General features: G+C 35.6%; 1 protein-coding gene and 2 long non-coding RNA genes across 4 annotated transcripts; 2 read left to right on the top strand and 1 right to left on the bottom strand.

The window, feature by feature from the left end:
- Window positions 1-12,224: 12,224 nt before the first annotated feature.
- LOC117340830 lies at window positions 12,225-17,509 on the top strand. Of its 2 annotated transcripts, none has more exons than XM_033902611.1 (10): window positions 12,225-12,553; window positions 12,906-13,202; window positions 14,274-14,384; window positions 14,503-14,524; window positions 14,690-14,751; window positions 15,122-15,146; window positions 15,612-15,688; window positions 16,267-16,294; window positions 16,511-16,578; window positions 16,810-17,509. In XM_033902611.1, exons 1-10 carry the CDS (start codon window positions 12,481-12,483, stop codon window positions 16,857-16,859), a joined length of 813 nt encoding a protein of 270 aa, XP_033758502.1. In that variant the 5' UTR covers window positions 12,225-12,480; the 3' UTR covers window positions 16,860-17,509. The 2 variants fall into 2 exon arrangements, with proteins under 2 accessions (XP_033758502.1, XP_033758501.1); XM_033902610.1 differs by having other exon boundaries at window positions 16,508-16,578.
- Window positions 17,510-19,407, top strand: LOC117340839. Its single transcript, XR_004535481.1, has 2 exons — window positions 17,510-17,778; window positions 19,000-19,407. It is a non-coding gene; the product is annotated as an uncharacterized LOC117340839 (long non-coding RNA).
- LOC117340835 lies at window positions 19,405-23,376 on the bottom strand. Its single transcript, XR_004535477.1, has 4 exons — window positions 22,971-23,376; window positions 22,167-22,338; window positions 21,676-21,807; window positions 19,405-20,955 (listed from the first exon to the last, which is right to left on the bottom strand). It is a non-coding gene; the product is annotated as an uncharacterized LOC117340835 (long non-coding RNA).
- Window positions 23,377-23,821: the final 445 nt, after the last annotated feature.

Raw genomic sequence — 23,821 nt, 5'->3', positions numbered from 1 at the left:
TTAGGTAGGGAACAGTTTTGTGGTTTGTGCTCTCACTTGAAAAGTACATTGCGTAATACTAAAAACAGAAGTTTGAAAGCTTGTGTTGGTATATTTTTAACCAAGTTAAAGGATGGCATGTCAAACAGGATGTTGTCAACTGTTTTTAATATAGGCAAGGATTCCATCAGGCGTGCTATGACATCAGCAAGAAACGCCCTGGTACAGGATTTTGTACTATCATATTTAGGATTCAAACATATCAGCCGTGATGATGTGATTACAAAACACACAAGACCATTGGCACAGACCATATTTGGAGGACTTATGAAACCAGCTATTCTTGTAATTTGATAAAGTGTTACCAATGGGATGCTCTATCTCATGTAGCTTGTTTGAGGCATTTAGCTCTGCTTTACATTGGATAATGGAAACAAAGGTTAAGGCTGCAGGGGTGGTTCATATTTTAGATGACTTTTTATTTGTAGCACCACCTTGTACCTCAAAATGTCAGGAAGATCTGGACAACTTCCTAGAATTTTGTCGGTGCACACACATCCCCATTAAAGACAGCAAAACATTTCTCCCCTGTACCCTCCTAACTTTTTTAGGCATAGAACTAGATAGTTCCAAAATGGAAGCAAGACTCCCTATGGACAAAATCATGAAAGCACGCCAGTTATTAGAACAGTTCTCGCGTCGCAAGAAAGTAACTTTACGGGAATTACAATCCTTGATTGGTTTACTTAATTTCGCTTGTAAGGTGATATCTCCTGGTCGTACTTTTTTACGACGTCTTATAAACTTGACATGTGGCCTTCAGAAACCACATCATCACATACGTTTATCACGTGAAGCTAAAGCTGACCTGGCAGCATGGCAAGTTTTCCTTGAATCATTCAATGGAATTTCCATGTTTCTTTCTGATAGATGGGTTACTACAAACCAACTCCATTTCTTTACTGATGCCAGTAACTTAGGATTTGGAGCCATTTTCCACACATCTTGGTTGTTTGGCTCCTGGCCCACGTCTTTCGCATCATATCATATCACGGTTAAAGAGTTCTTTGCCATTGTGCTGGCGATCGAAATTTGGGGTCCTTCTCTGTGCAATAGGTGTTTGGTCTTACATTGTGACAACATGGCAGTTGTTGATATCATCAACAAGCAAACATGTAAAGATCCAACCTTGATGGTGTTGACCCGGCGTTTTGTCATGCTTCATTACGTCATAACATTCTATTTTCAGCACGCCATATACCTGGAAAAAATAATGTTCTTGCTGACCATCTGTCTCGGTTACAGGTGGACTTGTTTCGGCAGCAAGCACAATATATGGATCGGCATCCAACGCCAATTCCAGACCACCTGCTGATAATCTGAACAAGTCCCTGATAGACCTTTTGTTGTCTGCTACAGCCCCACAAACAAGACGGACTTACCTTAGGGCGTATCAGATGTTCCAGCAGTTCCTTGGTTGCACTTATCCAACCATTTCCAATATACCTACTAATGTGGGTACGTTGGCCTATTTCATAACTCATATTCATGAAACTGGTTTAGCTGCTTCAACAATTTCAACTTATATTGCAGCCATTGCATACCTGAATAAATTGGCAGGTTTCCCTGATCCGTCACAGTCGTTCATCATTAAAATGCTGCCAGTGTCGGTACAACGAACTTCTTCTCGTGCCGATAGTCGTCTACCTGTTACTCCTGTCATTTTGGCAAAATTAGTAGATTCATTACCAAGTGTGTGCCAGTCGGCATATCAGATCTGCTTGATTAGAGCTATGTACCTTTTGGCATTCCATGCATTCTTACGTGTAGGGGAGATGGCTCTAAATAAGTCTGCGTCGCACGTTCTTCAGTTTCACGATGCTACCCTTTCACATGATTCCAATGTCTGTCCCTCCAAACTTGAGCTCACTTTTCGCTCTTTCAAGGGGCATTACAATATCCGGCCCATTACATTATCACTACAATGTAAACCTGCTAAGCCTGCCACCTGCCCCGTCTTGGCCCTCCACCAATATTTACTTCTCCGTGGCTCTTTAGCAGGGCCACTTTTTGCTTTCCCAATGGCATACCAATTACATATTCTTACTTCAACAGTTGCTTACAGAGTTCTCTAGCCTGGGCAGGGTTAGCTCACTTGCCTTATACTAGTCATAGTTTCAGGATAGGTGCAGCAAGCCTTGCAGCAGCCAGTGGTGTGGCCGATGATGAAATACAACAGATGGGCAGGTGGCACTCTTTAGCTTTTAAACGATACATTAGGATGCCAACTTTTTATGATATATGACTTTTGAGATTGTGATACCATCTACTGGGCATTAGGTCGAGTAGTTGGTCTTTTACATTAGTTGGTTTTTACTTTATTCATTGTGTCTTAATGACATAGAAATAGTTATTTCATAATTTGTAGCTCTGAACCTCCTGCTGGGCATAGGGTCGAGTAGTTGGTTTTAAAGCAAATAATGGGTTTTAGGAACCTGTTTAAGCATACCTTTACCTTATCATAGTTATATTATGACATCCTTAATGTTTTACGTTTGTATGACATTACTTTGTATTTTTTAAGTTTTTGGCCTTTAGACTATCTTCTGGGCATAGGGTCGAGAAGTTGGTCTCAAGACCAATGTTTTTTGTATTTTTCTGTCAACTTTTGGAGAAGATAAGACTACAACTTCTGTAGGTTTTTTATAAAACTTTATACATGTATTAGTTGTTGATGTGTTTTATGTACCACGTGTATTACAAGTGATAACAATGTTCTTTTACACTGTGTAGGCAGTAAATAACATTGTACCAGTTACAACGGCCGTATAAACTGGAGTTTATACACTTCAACATCATCTCTTGTTTTTGATAAATGTTTTTGCCTTGAAACAACGGCTTGTTTTTTACATACATTTTCCTTGGTTGCCGTAAGAATTGGGTTGCTGTAGATAATTTTAACTATCAAATGTTATAGACACCTTTCATCTTTTTCTTCATTTTGCATTTGCTTTCCACCATGGTTGCGGATGGGGGATGATTCCTGTGATACTGCACATAATCTCGAGGTTTCGGTTGTTTGTGGGCAGTAATCATTGTGGCGGGATTGGGTCCCCATCTAAGACTTTTGTGTCAATACTGATTAATTAACAACCGTCGTTTACTATAATAAACGGCCATATTCAAATCAGATCCGTTGTCCGAGTTTTATTATCAGTCTTACAAGCTTGCCATGGTGGATGCCCTGTATAAATACAAATTAAAACTTGTTTTAATGCCATTTATGCAGGCAGAACTCTGTTAAGGATTCCTGTTTTTATTTAGAAACTTTACAGTAATTATTGAAGGAGGCAGTAAAGGGAGGAGTGAGATGGTCAAGCAAATCACTTTAATATGTTGCCAAATTTAGAACGCTATAAAAGCGCATGACGTAGCTGCCTTCACTCAGAGGCTGAAGATCCAAGATGGCAGAACAAGGTGCGTAATACGGTCAAGGTCAATTTTGATCTGTTTAAGTTATCTGCCTATTTTGATCTTCTATTTCTAGACCATATTTTACCAAAGGTTTTGCCCACCTCCATCCCTTTCTTGCCTCCTTTTATGATTGATATATATACAGTGCACTCTGTCTAAACCGGACACCTTTGGGACCAGTAAATAAGGCCGGTTTGTAGAGAGTTCCGGATTGTAGAGATTCTACTTGATATCGTCGTTGAATGCAAAAAAAAATATATAATAATGATAAACAAATATATTACAAAGAAGATGTCATTGTGCATTATTTATGCATATTCAAACTTTCAATTGAATAACATAATTTAATTTAACACTGGCAATATGACACTATGTGTAACGTTACATCGGTTGAAAAACAATCACTGATTGTTGCTTGTTTTAAGAGGCCTTTCACCGAGTCAGAACAATCAACCGATCTGACACTTTCTACAAGTGCAGATTCCCAATCTGAGGAATTAGCCTCAATTTCTAATTGGTCCTTAATGTCGGCGGCTGTCGTGAGATCCATGTTTGTTGATAATAGAAACGGAGTAATACAAAAGGTATGTCGTCACCATCATCTCCGACTTCCTCATCCGGGTACGTTCGTGTAGTGAGGTCCGCGAAGGGGAAGCCAGGCAGCATGAAACATGTCTTAATTACGATACATTTACAAACACGTTATGGGTATTAATTGACAAAATGAATTCTTTATTGTACCTAATAACTGTTTCGGTGATTATCCAGCCGTAGCCACCTGTGGACAATGACGTTTAATGGTATATTGATATATACCTGTGCGGCAATTACAACTGTATAAACAATCATCGGAAACCCCTGAAGCTACCGCACGCTACCAGGGAAACATCAGTGGGGCCGACGCCGGTTTATACAGAGTAGATTTACTAGTATACAGAAGGAATGGGGCCGGGAGATATGGCCGGATTACAGAATAGACAGAGTCCGGAATATGCAGAGTTTATTAACTATAAATAAAGAAGGGAAATTTCGGGACCAAATTATTTGGCCGGTTTTGGCAAATATCCGGATAGGACAGAGTCCGGTTTGGACAGAGTGCACTGTAATACTAAAAGTGTGTATACTTACGGTAATCATTTTATTGTTTTTTTAGATCCCCATCTAAGACTTTTGTGTCAATACTGATTAATTAACAACCGTCGTTTACTATAATAAACGGCTATATTCAAATCAGATCTGTTGTCCGAGTTTTATTATCAGTCTTACAAGCTTGCCATGGTGGATGCCCTGTATAAATGGACAATAATTATGATACCAGAAATGAATTATGTGATCTATGTCCAAGTTACTGTCGGGGTGGGTCGGTCTGGTTTGTATGGACGGAGCATGTTTTTTTTTTTTTGTTTGTTCAGGAGGTAGAGCCGGGGATCATCACGCTTGAAACTCAGGTTCGATTCGTGTCAGGGCACTCTTGGGGAATGTAGAACTTTTCCCTGCATTAAATGCACTGTGAGAAGGGATAACACTACAGTTCTATTTATAACTGGGTATACATTTGTATGTATATATGTGTGTCACTAACCAGGAAGTTTGCTAATGGTATGAGTTTATAAAGTTTAAATAGAAATGGACAGAAGTATGTTTGGTGTCACACTACCTAAACAAACAGAGTATAACGAACTGTATATATTCATCTTAATAGGGATACTCATCTCGTCGACAGGTAGGGATTGAACTGTTGGACTTTGTGTCTGTACTGTTGGTTAAAACGTCTTATTGTGCATTCATTGATACATTGTTCATGCTATACATGCACAATGAATATTCATGAATGACGAACTCGCCTATCAATAGTACATATATATACGTATACGTACACGTTCATCATAGTAAATAATACAACGTCTTCTGTGTTAATTAAATGTTTGGTATACATGTATAAGAAAAAAGGAATAACAATAAAACAAACCCAGAATACATGTACCCAACAACGTCTGATACTACTGATAACAGGCGATTATATTATTTCTGAAGGCATACTATAAACCATAGTATGGTCTAATCTGTTTTTAATGTTATGGTCTCACATTTTGGTCTAGCTTGGTCTAAAATATTACATTTCTTTATTTTTCACTGGATACCAAATTCATCAGTGAATATCAATGCATCTATATCATGAAGAATTTATCAATTAATCACTGGACCTAATATCTATATAAGTGAAACTTATCTAATTGGTAAGTCCATGCTGCAATTTTCAAAATGTAATGCAGATACCTTCTGATGTGCATAGGGTAACAACAACAACACGCAAGCAGTGTTTATACTTAACACAAATCCAATTTATGCTGACACATATGATTTTACTTAGACTGAGGGATATTACGACCATTGATCAATTTATAACTTAAACAGGATTAAGTTTATCTTTACACTTCTGAACATAAAAATGAGTACACTTTTAACCTTCAAAATTCAACTCTACATATAGGCAGTTGTCGCCTCCTATAAGGGCAAATTAAAGTGAATTATGACTTTTCCGACATTGTATAGGACTAAATCAGTGTCTGATATTACAGTGTGTCAGTGAAGTCAATGTGTCAGATATGACAGAGTGTCGGTAAAGTCAGTGTCGTAAATGACAGTGCGTCGGTAACGTCAGTGTCGGATATGACAGTGTGTCGTAAAGTCAGTGTCGGATATGACAGTGTGTCGGTAAAGTCAATGTCGATATGACAATGTGTCGTAAAGTCAGTGTCAGATATGACAGTGTGTCAGTAAGGTTAGTGTCGGATATGACAGTGTGTCAGTAAGGTTAGTGTCAGATATGACAGTGTGTCAGTTAAGTCAATGTTGGATGTCAGTGGTCGGTAAAGTCAAGTTTGACTGTAATACAGTATTAAAACGTATTTATCTATGTTGCTATGTGATACTAAGAGAAAATTACTTGCAGTTATTTTAAGTAATCAATGAACATTCAATCCGTATGTATTAACACATGTGACCAGACCAGACAGTGGTTTATAGTTTGTCACTTCAGTAAATAAAAAAGCGGTACATTCAAATTAAACGTATTCAATTTGGTGCTGTAAGTCTGTCGGGGTCGTCTGAGTACGCTGTCCCTGGGACCGAGTTTACACTGACGTGTGATGTACCAGAGGAGGCTAATGTTGTCGACTTTTACCGCCGTCCTTACGTCACTACTCCAGTAGGTAGTATACAAGTAGGTGGTGACCAATGTTACAACACCAAAGTCATCCCAGCCGTCCCCTGTACACCGGATGTCTGTTCCTGTGTAACGTCTGGAGTAACCATTGGTACAGTGTTCCGGTGGATCATACAGCCACAGACGGGAGACCATGGATCCGTGTGGTACTGTACACGTACCAACCTTAATCTACCTAATGGAAACCAACAACAGGACAGTGCCGACTATACACTTAATGTGGCCGGTGAGTGTTAAATATGACAACGTGAACCTGTTTACAGATACAATCATACTATGAGATGTGTAACAATTCTAAATGCTCTTTTCTATTAGTGTTTAGTATGGTTTATGTATTATATTAACATAAATGAAACTACTTCGGGACAACTTTATAATCAATATTTTGTTTGATTGATATTCCAGTAATGATCAGTGTTCAACAAATACATTGTTCCATATTCTTACATTGTTCTACATGATCCATAACCAAGAAAACCAATATGAATGATTGATAAAACCGGTAGTTTGTAGATATGGAAGAAAGATTGGACCAAATAAAAAAAAAAAAAAAAAAAAAAACTAACAGTTCCAAACAATACCTGAATTGTTGGGTAGCTGATCGTCTACCTCGTTAGTGAAATGGAAACAAGTTCAGACTACCTCAATGATTATAATAATTACTTGTTTCAACACGACATGGAGGACTATGTATATTGCTCAAGTCAGCTTAGTTTAAACTTTTGATATACTTTAACTATTTTTCACAATATATTTGTGATTTGATACCAGGGAATCCTAGTTTACGAAAAAATTAATTTCACCGAGAGTTTTAGTTTCGGTAGTGCTTAACTGCTTATCAAGTAATAAGTATACGTCTGATGAATACTTGATATGGTGTCTTATAGAATTGTCCTGGATCCATTAGAAGGTATGTCCTCCATCCGTAGGATTTTGTAGCGGCGGTACGTGCAGCTATACGTCATGGTTATATATCGTCACCTGGTTCAGTGTATAGGTGTTCCGTTTATATAACAAACTTTGTCTATTGCGCAGCTGCTCCTGGAAATGCTATAGCCCTATCACCGCTGGATACTACCTACACCAATGATTGTCAACAGCCGATATGAAAAAATTGTAAGCATCAATCACTGTCAGGACATCATCTTTGCTATTCTCATCTGTTATACCTCAAATTTGTAGACGGTCCCAGTACATCCATAGCGCTGTCCCCGCCCGACACTACCTACACCAGGACAGAGGGGGACACGTTACCGAACATTACCTGTACAGCGGACTGTAGACCTGGCTGTACCTTTGTCTGGACACGACCGGACAACACCAACTTTACTGTCTCACCTGTGTTGTCACTGGGACAACTGGACAGATCAGAACACGGGATGTACAGGTGTACTGCTAGGAATGTTGTCGGGGAGTCGACTTCAACAACCAGTGTTACTGTACAGTGTAAGTAACTAGGAATGTTGTCGGGGAGTCGACTTTAACAACCAGTGTTATTGTACAGTGTTAGTAACTAGGAATGTTGTCGGGGAGTCGACTTTAACAACCAGTGTTATTGTACAGTGTTAGTAACTAGGAATGTTGTCGGGGAGTCGACTATAATAACCAATGTTACTGTACAGTGTAAGTAACTAGGAATGTTGTCGGGGAGTCAACTATAATAACCAATGTTACTGTACATTGTAAGTAACTAGGAATGTTGTCGGAGAGTCGATTATTATAACAAGTGTCACTGTACAGTGTAAGTACTAAAGTATATTTTTGTTTATATTTGATTAAAGGAATTCAAACTATCTGATTTATAATTATATATTTTTGATTTACAATCCTGCCTTGAATGGTATTGATATTAATCATAAGTCTACACATGTCAATGAACATCTGCTATGGTCGGAACTATACAGAACGAAAATCTTATAGCAAAAATGCTGTACAGAAACTACTTTTCAAAACTGATTGGAAGCTCTTTTGGGGCCTTCATAACCAACAGTCCTCTTATTCTACTTCAGGTTACAGTTTCGCAATACGACTTATTTTACAGTACTATGTCGTAATAGGGAATTAAAAAAGACAGTTTTGTAGAGAAATCCACCTGTACAAATTTAATATATTTAGTGCTTACAAGTAAAAATACAAGGATTGAAACTATTTTTATTAATCAATAATCAAAAAAAAATTGACGCTTGTGAATTGAATGGAAAACATTTTATAAATATGTAAGAAAGAAATCAGAATCTTGAGTATTGATATGTGAATGGTTTTGAATATGTAGACTGATCTGTAATCTTTAAAAACTACATATGGTAATACTAATTTGGAAAAAACCCCAAACAAACAAACAAAAAACTGTTAACTTTTTCAACGTTCAATAAGATGAAGTGGTAGGTGTTTTATGGATTCAAGTGAAGAGCAAAGATATCTCCAGAAAATGTTTTATATTTTCGGAGTATTGTAATTTTGTTTTAAACAAATTCATCATCGTTAAACAATCGAATTTGACCTTCGATCCAATGGCGCTGACCATTACTTAAATTACGTTATTTTGACAGTATCGCATTCATTATATAGTAGCAAATATTTAATGCGTTATAGTGGTGCATCGTAAACATAATAACTATTTACCGAATGAGCATTACCATTTTTCAATCAAAATTATCCCCCCAAATTCGCTACATTGACATGCAAAATTAAATTTATTACCTTTACAACTATCTGAACAACTCAACCACAGCTTGTTTCGATATTTAAAGTTTGATGACGTTAATTATTCTTATTTCAGATATGTAAAGTTTATCTTTCGATGGAAATATTTGATGAAATTATTTTTCGCGTTTACCTATCATTCACAATAGTGGGATCTTTACAAATAATGAATTTCAACAGCTGCCAGGCCAATAATAATGCACTGTATCATTTAAATCTACGACAAACTAAGTGTAGCTATATTGTTATGAATACTTCCAGATTTTCTGGTTAAGTTGAGTATACTGGGATATTAATGGGTGCTCTAACAAATTAGTATGTTCTATCAAATATTGAATTATTCTATAGTAATGATAATACCTCAACACCAAAACGAACTCGGTTCAAATAAGATGCTGTTTTGCTCAATTGTTATGTGTTTTAAAGAGATTAAAAGTTAAAAGCAGATCATTATAATTAAATATTTAAAAATCAATAAATGCAAACCCGAGTTTTCATTTTCCAGATGGACCTGGAGACAGTGCTGTATTTGATCCACCACAAGACAGTGTAGACATTATTGAGAATCAGACCATCTCCGATGTCAGGTGTTCCGCCGACTGTAGACCAGCGTGTACCTACACCTGGTCTAGATCAGGTACAGATTACACAAACTCACTGACTCTGTCTGTGGCCACGAGGACTAACGCCGGACAATACACATGTACAACCAGAAACACTGTCAGTCAGGGAACAAAGACTTGGAACCTTATTGTCAGATGTAAGATGCGTGAATTTTCGTTGAGGGTTATAAACAAATTCATTTATAATTAAAAACTCTAAAGCAATTATTTTTGAATGAACTATTTTGTAAGACGTTCTGGAAATTAACTTTCTCGAGCCTATCAAAGGATCTAATTATGTATCATCTGCATGCAAAACATCTATTCACGGTAATTTTTTTCCTTCTTTGATGACATAGGTGAAATATGTTTCTGTTTATCGTGCATGACTGGTGTCCTTGCTTTTGGTACCATTGCATAGTTTGTATAAATAAGTGTTTCTTACAGTTTGATTACGTTGGAATTTAATGTATAGAGAAACATCATTTCTGTAATTCAGTTCCACCACGAATTCTCAGCCTTGATTACACTGACGGTGATTCTGACTTGACAGAAAATGGACCTAAGTCGCTAGTGTGTTCGGTGGAGAGTTCCCCTCCGTCCACAATACAGTGGTTCTATAAAGCCAACAACACAGTTCTACTGACCACCCCAGACGTCCTGGAGAGTACCTACACCCTGACTAACGCTGACTGTCTGGACACCGGACTCTACACCTGTTCTGTCAGAAACAGTGTCTCTACCACAGCAGTCACCAGGGATATACATGTCAACGTTCTGTGTAAGTTTTCGTTTTTTACTTATATATCGTGTTTATAGTTTAATATTGCACAAACTAAATTGTAATTTAATTGATTCATTTCATATCCCGACGAATATTGGAAGGGCTAGGGCATGGCTTTGTATATCGATTTGTCCGGGATTTTTATATCCGGGGGTCTCCTATATTTTTTCAACGGATCTGTTTGATGTTTGATATATCTTACATCATGATATGTAGTTGTGTATCATGGAGTGGGTCATCTTGATGATTCATGTGATATGATCTTACTTAAGGTCTTTCCCTTCGTTTATTTCTGTATTTATTGATCTTTTTAGTATATACTCTCCCGAATTGTTCAACCATTATCTTTTAAAGTCTGTACATTTTGCTATTTCATGGAAGTTTTCTTAATCATATATCATGATTTTGTATTTCCCTTCGACATACTGTGCCTATTGTTGTCATTGTAGTTCAAATGTAATTGTGGAATGCTTTACTAATGTATATTTGTTATACTACAATGTGATATCTAAGGACTGATTGTCAAATTTGTTGCTCTTTGGACTGATGAAGAAAAGTGAAACTCGCGCAAATGAAGTGAACAGCTCAGCCGGTTCATGTACCAAATAATATCCAGTATCTATTTCTAGACAGCTATCTTAGCTATCGACAGTAGTTGCTATCGGGACTACCAGTGTTCTGACAGATCATATGATTATAAACTGTCTGCATTAAAACTGGCATTTTTATTGTGTTGATATACTTGTATAACAATTTTACACAATTTACAAAATGAAAATGTATTCCAGTCTCTGGCGTTATAAAACTAGACCGACAATGCAATTTCGAAATGAGCTTTATTGATATTATCCTAATGCGGAAACCTTACTTACTTATCACCTGGATTATATGATGCTTGTGAAGTTTGGAGAATCTTGCTTATATCATGTAATTCTTAATAGTAAGAAATCCTTATTAAATAGGTTTACGTTTTGACTTGTGATTTGATATAAACTTATTTTCAATGATTCAAGCGATGCATATCGTAAACAGATAGACATTTCCTGATCTTTTTAAAAACAGACAAAACATCGTCTTAAACCAATTCAAACTGGTATATATCAATATATACGTATAAAATCGATTTGGTTCATAGCCAAGGTATAAAGACTGGTAAAAAGAACTAGCTATCGATATGACCAATATTGGTACATACCTCGCGAGAATGTATGGCTTTATAACTAATGTAATACATACGAGATATATTCTGATATCAAACACACAACATGTGTCGCTTATCTAGAAATTTTCGTATATCAAAATTACTTACTTAAAATACATTAGTTTCGCGATATGCAAAGTCCATTAGTCCTATTAAAAGTATAGATACTCCTATCATTCAGAGGTCCATTGAAGACATAGTTTCAGACACGAATGAATATTTACCTGTAACATTTATTTATATATTTGTGTTGTAGGTGAACCACGTCGAGTCGCGAGAAATGAAACTGACCAAACGTATAATTTAGAAACAGGTGATATTTTAGTCATGAATGCATTGTTCCTCTCGAATCCGGAGCCAACTTTCTCTTGGTCCTTCCAAGCATCACCGGACACCGTTGTTACACCTTTAGTCGACGGAACAGACAATTTTGCTATCCATAACACCTTTGTGATGATGAACCTATCTGCCGTATCGGTGGGGACACGTACAGATATACGGGAGGCCTGGTATGGAGGTCTACAGTGTAACGGCCACGAACAGTCGGGGCAGTAACACGTTCAGTTTTATAGTGGAAGGAAAAGGTAAATAATAATTATCATTTTTCGATTTTACGTTTCTGATATTTTTATATTCTCTCAGTAGTGTTATTGTACCCGTGTATATTACACGATGCATAATTGGTGTCATTATAACATATGAATAAGGAAAATATATCCATAACAAGATGATATATTACCTACGAGGAGACTTTCAATGCTTATGGATCAACGATATATGTATATAAACGATATGGTTGATATTGTGTTATCACATGTATTATTTCAACACTATTTCAAATGAACTGGTTTTATTTTTGGAGAAATACCTCAATGTATTAATGGCTGATGTAACGACGTGACTTTGGAATAACGATATCTTGTTTTAATACTGTAGACATGCCGAAACTACCGAAGAGTTTATCAGTCAGCTGTGGAAAACTCCATTCCGTCGAAGTGATGTGGACAAATGGTGGAAACACCGAGTACTTTCGTGTTTTATACAGCACCGACAACTTCCTACAGTCAGTTATAGATCCAGCGACGATCTACAAACAGGTGGACGGAAATGACGTGTACAGTGTAACTATCGATAAACTAGATGGGGGGCAACTGTACTTCTTTAAGGTTGTAGCATACAACTCGGACGGTAACATCACATCACTTGAGTCTTCAGGATGTAGAGTTCAAGAAGGTATGGTGTTACAATAATCGAGATTCTTATCAATTAGAATGTATATTGTGTATATCTTAACATTCATCATTATAGTCTGCAATACATAGTGATCAGGTAATAGTACTAAGTCATCATATTGTGATGATACGGTTATGCCATTAACTGTTTACATTATAATGATAAAGTAATGGCATTAACTGTTCATAATGTAATGGTAAAATAATTACATTAACTGTTAACATTGTAATGGTGAGGTAATGCCATAAGCTGTTTACAATATATGATACGGTTATGCCATTAACTGTTTACATTGTTATGATACCATATGTCATTAACGGTTTACATTGTAATGATAAAGTAATAACATTAACTGTTTACATTGTAATGATAAAGTAATGACATTAACTGTTTACATTGTAATGATAAAGCAATGCCATTAACTGTTTACATTGTAATGATAAGGTTATGACATTAACTATTTGCAGATTAACTGTTTACGTTGTAATGATAAGGTAATGACATTAACTGTTTACATTGTAATGATAAGGTTATGACAGTTACTGTTTACATTGTAATGATAAGGTTATGACATTAACTGTTTACATTGCAATGATAATGTTATGACATTAACTGATTACATTATATATTAAGGTAATGACATTAGCTGTTTACATTGTAATGATGAAGTGATGACATTAACTATTTGCAGGTTAACTGTTTACATTGTAATGATAATGTAATGACATTAACTGTTTACCTTGTAATGATAAGGTAATGACATTAACTGTTTACATTGTAATGATAAGGTTATGACAGTTACTGTTTACATTGTAATGATAATGTAATGACATTAACTGATTACATTATATATTAAGGTAATGACATTAACTGTTTACATTGTCATGATACGGTTATGACATTAACTGTTTACATTGTAATGATAAGGCAATGACATTAACTGTTTACATTGTAATGATAAGGTAATGACATTAACTGATTTTTTTCTATTAATACATTAAGTTTGAATTACTGTTTAGCCACATTGATACTCTACCATATAAGTTCACAGGACGTTTTTTCTCCCATTAGATACATGTATGTCCTCTAGCCCTAACAGCCTTTACGTGACGGGAGTTGTACTGACGTGTATATGCGGCCTAATAATCATGGTAACTTTGGGACTTGGAATCTTCATCACCCGTACGTATATAGTTTGATTATAACAATCCGTTAGCTCTTCCTTTTATCTCGTTATGGCTATTTTTTAGTGAAATATTTTGCGTTTTGATGAAAATTACTAACTCTGTTTGTTTCACAGGAAAAGGGCGTCTGCCATTTCGGTAAGTAAGCATCCAATTCGAAATTCCGTGGTAATTTATCAAGATGTATTATAATTTCACGTGTCTGCATGTTCATGAATTACCCGTTCATATAGGTATGAGCAGATATAGATATACACAGGGTCATAAGCTGTTAATAAATTTGATTACTATTTTTCTTTACAGTTCAAGCAAATGTCAGCAATGCAAGAACCAGGGATTCGATAAAGTGCAATTTTCTGGGCGAGGTATTTTGATAGAATGGTAGAAGAAGAAATGATATATTTCATACAATCCACCAGAAAAAAAAAGAAGAGAAAAACACTATTGTTCATATAAACTGTTTATTTCATTAAATATTTAAGTTTTCTATTCTGCTCTGGAGGTGAAATAGGTGACTATACAAACTTCGCAAAATACAAAGCAGTTACTTCAAAGTTAATAGTTTTATGAACATGTTTGAACCGAATTGAAAGTATAAGAACTTTTTTCATAAATCGTTGCGTTGTTAGAATACTGACGATAGGAAACCGTTGCATGGACTTTGTTAGTACTTAAACATGTTGTCCTTATAACTATAAATGTGTGATTAGGATATTTTTGTTTCTCATTCAACAGCAACGATTACGCAAGAAGGCGAAAGGTAAACATTTTATAAAATATTTGAAATAGGACATAACTGACAGCTTCATCGTGGGTTATTTGTATGTAAAGCTAATCCATCAATCATCAGTTTCTTTGTAGGTTAATTGTACGCAAAGCTAAGCCACCAATTTCAATTATTTACGTTGTTTAGAAAAAAATCCATATATGTGTAATAGGGATTCTCTAACACAAAAAAGGGCGTGTGCATTGTTTGTTACTATTCCTAATTTACATTTCCACAAACATAACTTCCCTCATTGACATTTAAATTAATGACGACACTCATATTTCACTTTACTTTACTTTACTCAAAATATATATTGACAGGGCATGATTAACTGAAGCTAAGGGATGTTCGATGGATATTTTCTTTTATTATATCCTGCATGTTTTTCAATGTTAACTTCTTCCCAAAGAAATAAACATGTTGTATCCTAATTTATTGATAATTTATTACACACAGATCGTACCAGGAACTTGATACAAGCCAAGTAGCCAAAGCCTCTGTATATTCTGAGATAAAAACACAAGAAATTGGAGGTAAAATAAACTTTGTTAATCTTTGTTTCCGCACATTCCTAGGATAACGCACGCGCGATGTGTTTAATGTCCGGTCGAGCTCGCGCGAATGTTCCGGACATACTGGCTAATTATCTACGCGGATTAAGATATATCCCCCCCGACCAGACGTTTGGTGTAAAAAATCGCCATTATGTTTGTGTGAAACAAATGCTCAAGTAATATTTTATGTTGTCTATGAAGCAGGGGACGCTTACTAGAAACCTGGTATTATTCTCCTTTAATAGGGATCCACGCAACTCTATAGTTATTGTTCTTATTTCGTCATTCTTCTATCAATTTTGAGAAAGAATTTTGATTCCCCTTTGATGTCAGTATTTTCTTTTGTCTTTAAACTGGCTCCGAATTAGATGTAGTTTCCATTTTTATTAAACCAGAAGTGAACTGGTGTTATACACTTCAGTAATTAAATCGTTTAAAAGATTATGTTTCACAAAAGTTTAAAGTAGTAAGGGATTCAAAATAGTTTATTTTTGTATTCGTCGTGTTTAAATGTACCGTATTTGATCTCATTTTTTTCTTGAATGATGTACTTGTAGGTGAGAATGATGATGAAGCCAATCAGAGGTAAGTATAACTACATTTAGTATGTTAAAATGGTTTTACGATCGCTTTGATACCGATTTCATCAGTTTTCTAGTAAGCATTACAAGTGAAAATTGCTGATTACAGCTTTTGATATAAAATAACAATCTTTTTCTAAATTGTGTGGACACTTTTTTTTCCGACAATATGAAACAATTTTCTTTATTTTCTAACACGATTTTCAACCTTTCTTAGCAGTAACTACGAGTCGTTGGAAGGACGGTCCAAACCAAACGTCTATGAGGAGCTACAGACCGCTTCATCTGGTTAGTTGTTACAATCGATTAAAATTCCTATATTTCCAATATACGTTACTTAAAATAGAACATAAAATCATGATATGATACTTCATTAGCGGTACATTTTCCTTTCTTAGAAACAACTACTATTGCTTATTTTGATGAATTACAACTTTGAAACCAACCTGAAAAAAATGCAAGTAAAAGAAAAAAATACCAAAATGTCATAATCAAGGATTAATGTTATCTTGTTTTCAGGAAGCAGCGGTTTATACACTAATACCACAATAACAAAGGGCACTGCTTAACATGACGTAAAACACGTCATTGCGAAGATTTACTATGCTTGCTGGGAATGTACACAGGCACAAACGCAAAAGGTGTAATGAGAAGCCGATAATCTCCTAGGCATCGATTTGTTTTTATTTGACGCAAAAGTTTGATGTTATCATTTTGCGAGTCGTTGCGACCAGGAAACACATTTATGCTTATTTCAGTGTACTTGCTAATTGGGATCGTTCGTGTAATGTGAGATCGGCAATGTACAGGAAGCATGTCAATGAGCTAAAGGCGTGCAACTGAAGTTGGTTTGTAGATGATTAATATAAAATGCCCATGCATCAAAGTTACCAGCAAAGCACCTTTAATCACTGCATGTGATATCTCGATTGTGATAATAACAATTCAAGCAGGATATAAAGGAATATTTTATCCTTACATCTGACTTTTAAAATTTACGAAATGCCTCATACCATTTTAAAGAAACATGTCATCGGTAATGCAGCGTCAATAATTGATTAATTGTAAACGGATTTTATGAAATGAAAATTGTGTAAAACTTCTTTGTGACGTCATATTTACGTTACTAGCGAATAAAGCGCCACACGACAGGTTTTCCTGCGCAGATTCCTTACCTATTGTATTCCTGTCACACACAAGAAATTTTAGAAGACTTTTTCTTAAAGCGACTATTCGGGGAAACAAACTTAGTCTAGATGCATTATCTGGTCTTCCAAAAGTTCTATCACAGCAATGCGATGGTCAAGTTCTGCTTGCATTGTCCAGTTTTGACCACTTAAATTCGGGAAAAGCCCTGTCCTAATATAACACATATCTATTTTTATAAGTCACGTGGTATTTCGAAAACGAGGCAGTGAGAAAACGTCAACAGAAACACGTGAATTTTTAGAGATGTCCGATTCATCAAGCAGTCAAAGCAGTAACACGGTACGTAAACACTTAATTAACATGTCATATATGATGCATGTGTGGGACTTATGCCTAAAGATTGTTTTCATATGACTTAATACATGCAATAATAACAATAAAAACTGAAATCGGTGTGAATCGGCATCCGATGCAGAGATGGGGCCCAATGTGGGGTAATCTAATGTATGTCATCGTCACCGGTAATATCGTGATCAATTCATTTACACTAAATCAATAGTTGTGTAGGCATATATATATTAGAAAACAATCAAGACATAGTGTTATTGATTTAACAGGATATGAGTAGATGAGGTGAATGCTTACAGTAATTTAAACAATCAAATATCATGCATGTAGACCTACGTGTATTTCTCGACAGAAGTGAAGCTTCGGGAAACGTTTCAATTACCAATATGTTATACATGTATACATGCACATGCACATAACGGCTATTGACAAAGCCTCTTAGCTCCAAGATTCTTACTTCCATGACGATATGTGTTTTGTTTTCTCATCAGTTTGAAGAACTTCATGTAATGAATTGCCAATTCAACCTCGAGCTCCCTGTTTAGGACGGAGTTTCCAATTTTGGACAGCTCAATTTACTATTATCAATTAGTAAAGCTAAACTATTTGTATATTTAAAGATCTATTGATTCTTTATAAAAGAAATACTCAAAATATGCCATTTTATATTGTTATTTTATTAGTCTCTATATGTTGAATAAATTTCAATTATGTTTAATTTTGAATAATGAGTTCCCCCATGGAAAGTTGTAATAGTTTGCATAGTACTGCTGTATGTATAACATTATTTAAATTTTGCACTTGAAGAATTCTTTTGATACCAAAGTCTTACCCCCATCATTACCATTTAAAGGAATGCTGCTGTCATTGATCACCAAACATAATCAATATACCAAATAGAGCATACGTATATAGCTATAGACTAATCATATTTTCATACCAGGCTTATGTGATCTTGTTAACTGAAGTGTATTAGAATACCTACTTTTGGTTGCTGAACATGCACATTTCTTTAGTTTTCTATTGTTACACATATATAAATGAATTAGTATGTACATGTATACAAATATACATGTATATACAAATGTATTTATATTTTGTCTTCGATATGCATAGCAATATAAAATTCATCAGTAAACTTTTCTGTTGCATTGCATTGTAAACTTTTTCCTTCAGTTTTGCTCTTACAATAATTTCTTGCTTTCTCATCAGATAGATTATGAATATGCACAAGTCCATACATCCCCAAGGAGGGTGAGGGGATTAAGGAGGAGGGGAGGAACCTGTGGACGGCTAAGGGGTCGAGGAAGGGGTCTCGGGGCAGACAGCAGTCCAAGGATGGAGAGAGGGCGAGGTAGAGGAAGGGGGCCAAGGGGTGCACGTGGTACAGTTGCTGTGCTGCAGCAGGAGGATCGGGCCAGGGTACTGACATTGCAACAGCAAAGGAGAAGGGATCTACATGAACCTTGCGCTCCTATCATACAAAGCTAATAATCATATTTTTGTAATATTAGTAGTGTGACTTTCTGTATGCTACTGTTTTATGAATGTTATCCACAATTTACTTCATCATTCAAATTATTTTGACTAGTTGATAATCAATTACAAAGTACTGTATTATTTCTTTTCATATCTTTTTTATTTTGATATTTCTTTGGCATGTACACAGACAAAAAGAACAGTAGACATTTTACCAAAGCATTCAGGAGACAATTTATACTATTACTCACTGAAAGTGTTAAATTTTACCAAAAATGCACAGACCCTCTCACACATCAAACATACTTCCCATATGTGTATGAACACCTAATTTTTAACCAACCAAGTGAATGGTATGGTTATAAGACCTGTTTCTCTAGGTAGGTATTTACATTACACATGGGGGTATTTCATTTTAGTTCACAGAATATTGAAAAAATATGCAACTAGACACTTGATTAACACATTTATCAGAATGAACCATCTATGAACACAATGTTATTATAAGTTAATAATAACTACACACAATGTTAGTACACACGTGCACCTCAAACACATTCTCACAAGTGAGCACTTCGTATAAACACTGATAATTGAACACTTCCTACAAACTGATAGTGAACACTTCCTACACACACTGATAATTGAACACTTCCTACAAACTGATAGTGAACACTTCCTACACACACTGATAATTGAACACTTCCTACAAACTGATAGTGAATAATTCCTACACACACTGATAATTGAACACTTCCTACACACACTGATAAGTGAACACTTCCTACACACACTGATAGTGAACACTTCCTATACACACTGCTAGTGAACACTTCCTACACAAACTGATAAGTGAACACTTCCTGCAAACTGATAATTGAACACTTCCTACACACAATGTTGAAAGAACACCTGCATTTACTGTCAAGTGAACACTCTCAAACACACACTAGTACTGAAATGTAAACACCTGCAATACACCATTAAGTGAACACCTACCTCCTACATGTTCTGAAATTGAACACCACATTTACACCATACTTACTTCCACAAACTATCAAAAAACGCATACATACCTTAAATAAAACCTTAGTAGAAAAATTTGGGATGAAATTTGAGGGAAAATAGATAAGTTAATAAGTGCATTAAAATTTATCAACTCAAAAACCAAAAATAAGGAAAAACAGTTATTTTTATACATTAGAATGCTACAGTACTCCCACCCACATGGGTTTTTTCTATAATAATTGTTTTATGTATTAGGATATAATCAGAAGGATGGACCCAAAGCCACTGATAAATTTAGTTCTTCAGCTAGTGTATCGTCAGCCAGGCCTAGTTTTTGACCTTTGCGAAAATGTAGGTGAACCAGAGGATCCAGGACTAGAACCAAATGCTGCTCCTCCAATTCATTTAAACTGTACTGCACATCCAACATATCTCCATTGGAGAATGATATTTGCACCACATGCTTTTCTTTGACAAGTTGTGGGTATTCGAACTGTAGTGAGTTACAACAGAGCACTTTGGAAGCATATGGATTTCCTTTCTTCAACACTATCATTTTGAGTGTCTGTTTCCACAATGTCTCCTTCATCCTCTGCAAGCTCATCATCAACATCAACCTCTTCAATTTCTATGGGATCTTCAGCCATTGGCAAGTGTTCAGGTTGATGTGTCTGAGGTATACTGGATAGTAAAAGATAATGTACAATGTAATTCATTTAAACAAGAGGCCCAATGAACCTGTATCGCTCACTTGGCTATACAGCAACTTTGAAGTTATCTCAGTTATTTCTGAAGATACTATGAAGATTACCGCTTTATCAAAATCACAGTAGGCTAGGTTTATCAATAACAATTAACTTCCAGCATACAATTAGGTTTCAGAGCCTCTGCTAGTGAGAAACCATTTTGTTTTAAGATTAAGCCTATATTTAACCCAAATTACATAGAATGAATGCCATTCATTTTGAACAAACTTGGTAGCCTTTTACACCAGCATGCTACAGGCCTAATATCAAGTCCCTGTGCCTCTTGGTTATTGAGAAAAAGTTGTTTAAAGTAAAACGTGGACACCGGATGGCCAGACAGAAAGACAGCGGGACAGACGTCGGATGCCGCCCCAGTACTCCTCCACAGCAGCATATTACAGTTATAATTATATGTTTCTTGGTTATTGACAAAAATGTCCTTTTAGTTTACTATTGAGGATGTTAAACCTGTGTGACCTTGAATGACATTGACAGCAAGGTCATCCATTTACAGACTGTGTGCAGGATGACAGGTGACAGAACATAATGTCCTGCGGGGAAATTGGGCGTACCAATACCTCTTTACTATATATACAAGTAAATGTATTATTATAGCAATAAGAACACACCATCAAAAATAACACAACATACTTACTCAATAAATGAGGTGTCATCCTCTTTAGCCTTCTGTTGGTAATGGGAAAGCAAGCTGGCATTAATGTTACTCTAGGAGTCTGATTGTAATGCTTCCACACAAGATAAATCAGACGAGTGTGATGACTGAGCTCTGAAATATTAAAATTATGAAAAATTACACAATTCTTTTAAAAACAAATATATATGCCCGAAATGGTGTATTATCTATTCATGACATGCAGTAGCAGAGCATGTTTATAATTACAGAATATAAATTTAGTATGTTTGACTGCTCACCCTACCATACAATATGGTGCTGGGTCTAACAGTTAAAATATGTTGTAAAAAACAAAATAGTAAAAACATTTATGGAATTACAATGTCATATATGTGTGACCTGCTACAGTTTACTTCAACACGGAATGATGAACACTGAATAAAAAAATTAAGATACATCAATGTATATTTTGAGGGGTTATAAATCCAACATAGTTAGATCCAAGAACTTACTCTATATCTGAGACATCGGAGGTCTATCTATAGCTATAGGTTCTTTATGGGCATGTGCAGGCGTAGATGTTACTGGTGTAGGGGTGCACACATGTGATGGCGGTCCCATAGAAGTTTCAGCTGGTGTCGGGATGTCTTCACCTGCATGAACTTCTTGTGTCAATGAAGTGCACTTGAAAAATATAAAAATAATTATGTACTGCATGCTAAGTTATAATGATAATCTTTTCCCCACAAATCGTAATTTTTACCACATTTCAAAGAATGGAACAAAACAGCACTTGTATTTGAAGCCATACACCAATATTATTTGCAAATCGTTTATATTATGAGTCAACTGTATATCTGAAACATATAGGCCTATATGCCTACATGTAATATGATAGTCGTCAGGAAAGTCCTACTGAACTTTACACATACACCATTTTGTATTTAATAAAGAAAACAGTAAGCTTGATAGGTCTGACATTAATCATCAGTCATACATCAATTTATAATTTTTCATAATTAAAATGATAGTGGCATAAATATAGCCTATAGCTGTGATATGCGAACAATAAAAAAAAACCCGTATAAATTACCCCTTACGGGGCCCCATAAAACGGCGGTGGAATGTGTCTATCTCTTCATTCTACACATCATTTACATTTATGTTGCTTGAAACTAATAACCATTACACTTAAGCAACATACTTTATGCATTGTTTGTCAACAAAATTAAGGACATTTACGAGTTACATTCTGATAACGATATAAAATGTGCGGCAATAGAATAGAACTGACCCTACGCAGGCTACGGGCTTACCACTTATCCAGAAGAATCCGTGCTGCATGCTCGTTTGTAGAGAAACAATTTTCTTCATTGAATGTCTTCCACCTAGTGGGTTGTTTCCCCAGTCGTATAATCGGGTTGACCTGTGACCATTTCTATTTACGTCGCTATGTTGCCGAACTCGTTACAATTCTAGGCCGACATCTCTTGGCTTCGGAAGCCATGTTTCTGCCGCTTATGTTTACGTTCTACTTGCCTAGATTCTTGCGCATGCGCCCAAAGCGGGAAATTTGCATTTTATCTCGTCATTCGACAGTGAGAGGATTCCCCAGAAAATTATTATTTTTTAATTCTAGGGGTTACATATCGCCAAAACTTCAATAAGAATTTTTCATAAGAGTGTATTTTCTTTATGGATTTGCCGTTTTTTCAACTTTGACCTATTTCTTCCCCGAATAGTCGCTTTAACTACTGTTTGCGAAAAATAACTAAAAATATAGACAAGTCCACTTTATCTACATATAGAGTTGCTGCAGTAGCGTAAAATGTAGGGTTTTATGAACCTGATTTCATATAGAAGTTATCATTATGCTGAGGTTTCTATGACTGCCATGTTTATGTAATTGATCATTTACATCCAAAATCATAGTTTGTATAACAGACTACGGTGATGTACAATTCGAGACGTATTAGAAGGATTAACTTGCATTTATATATTGTATGGAATATATTATATATATATTTCTTTTAAACTTCATCATTCGAATATAATTTGCTCTCCAACACAGGATGATATTTTCATGAGATATGTTTTCTTATATTAATTTTATTGTTTAAAGTTTAATATGAGATACTTGTACTCAACCATTTTTTTTTCAAACATC

Source organism: Pecten maximus, chromosome 13, assembly GCF_902652985.1.
Source record: "Pecten maximus chromosome 13, xPecMax1.1, whole genome shotgun sequence".
NCBI classification, from domain to species: Eukaryota; Metazoa; Mollusca; class Bivalvia; order Pectinida; family Pectinidae; genus Pecten; species Pecten maximus.
Note: the sequence above shows the minus strand (reverse complement) of the source record. Positions and strands in the feature narration are given on the sequence as shown.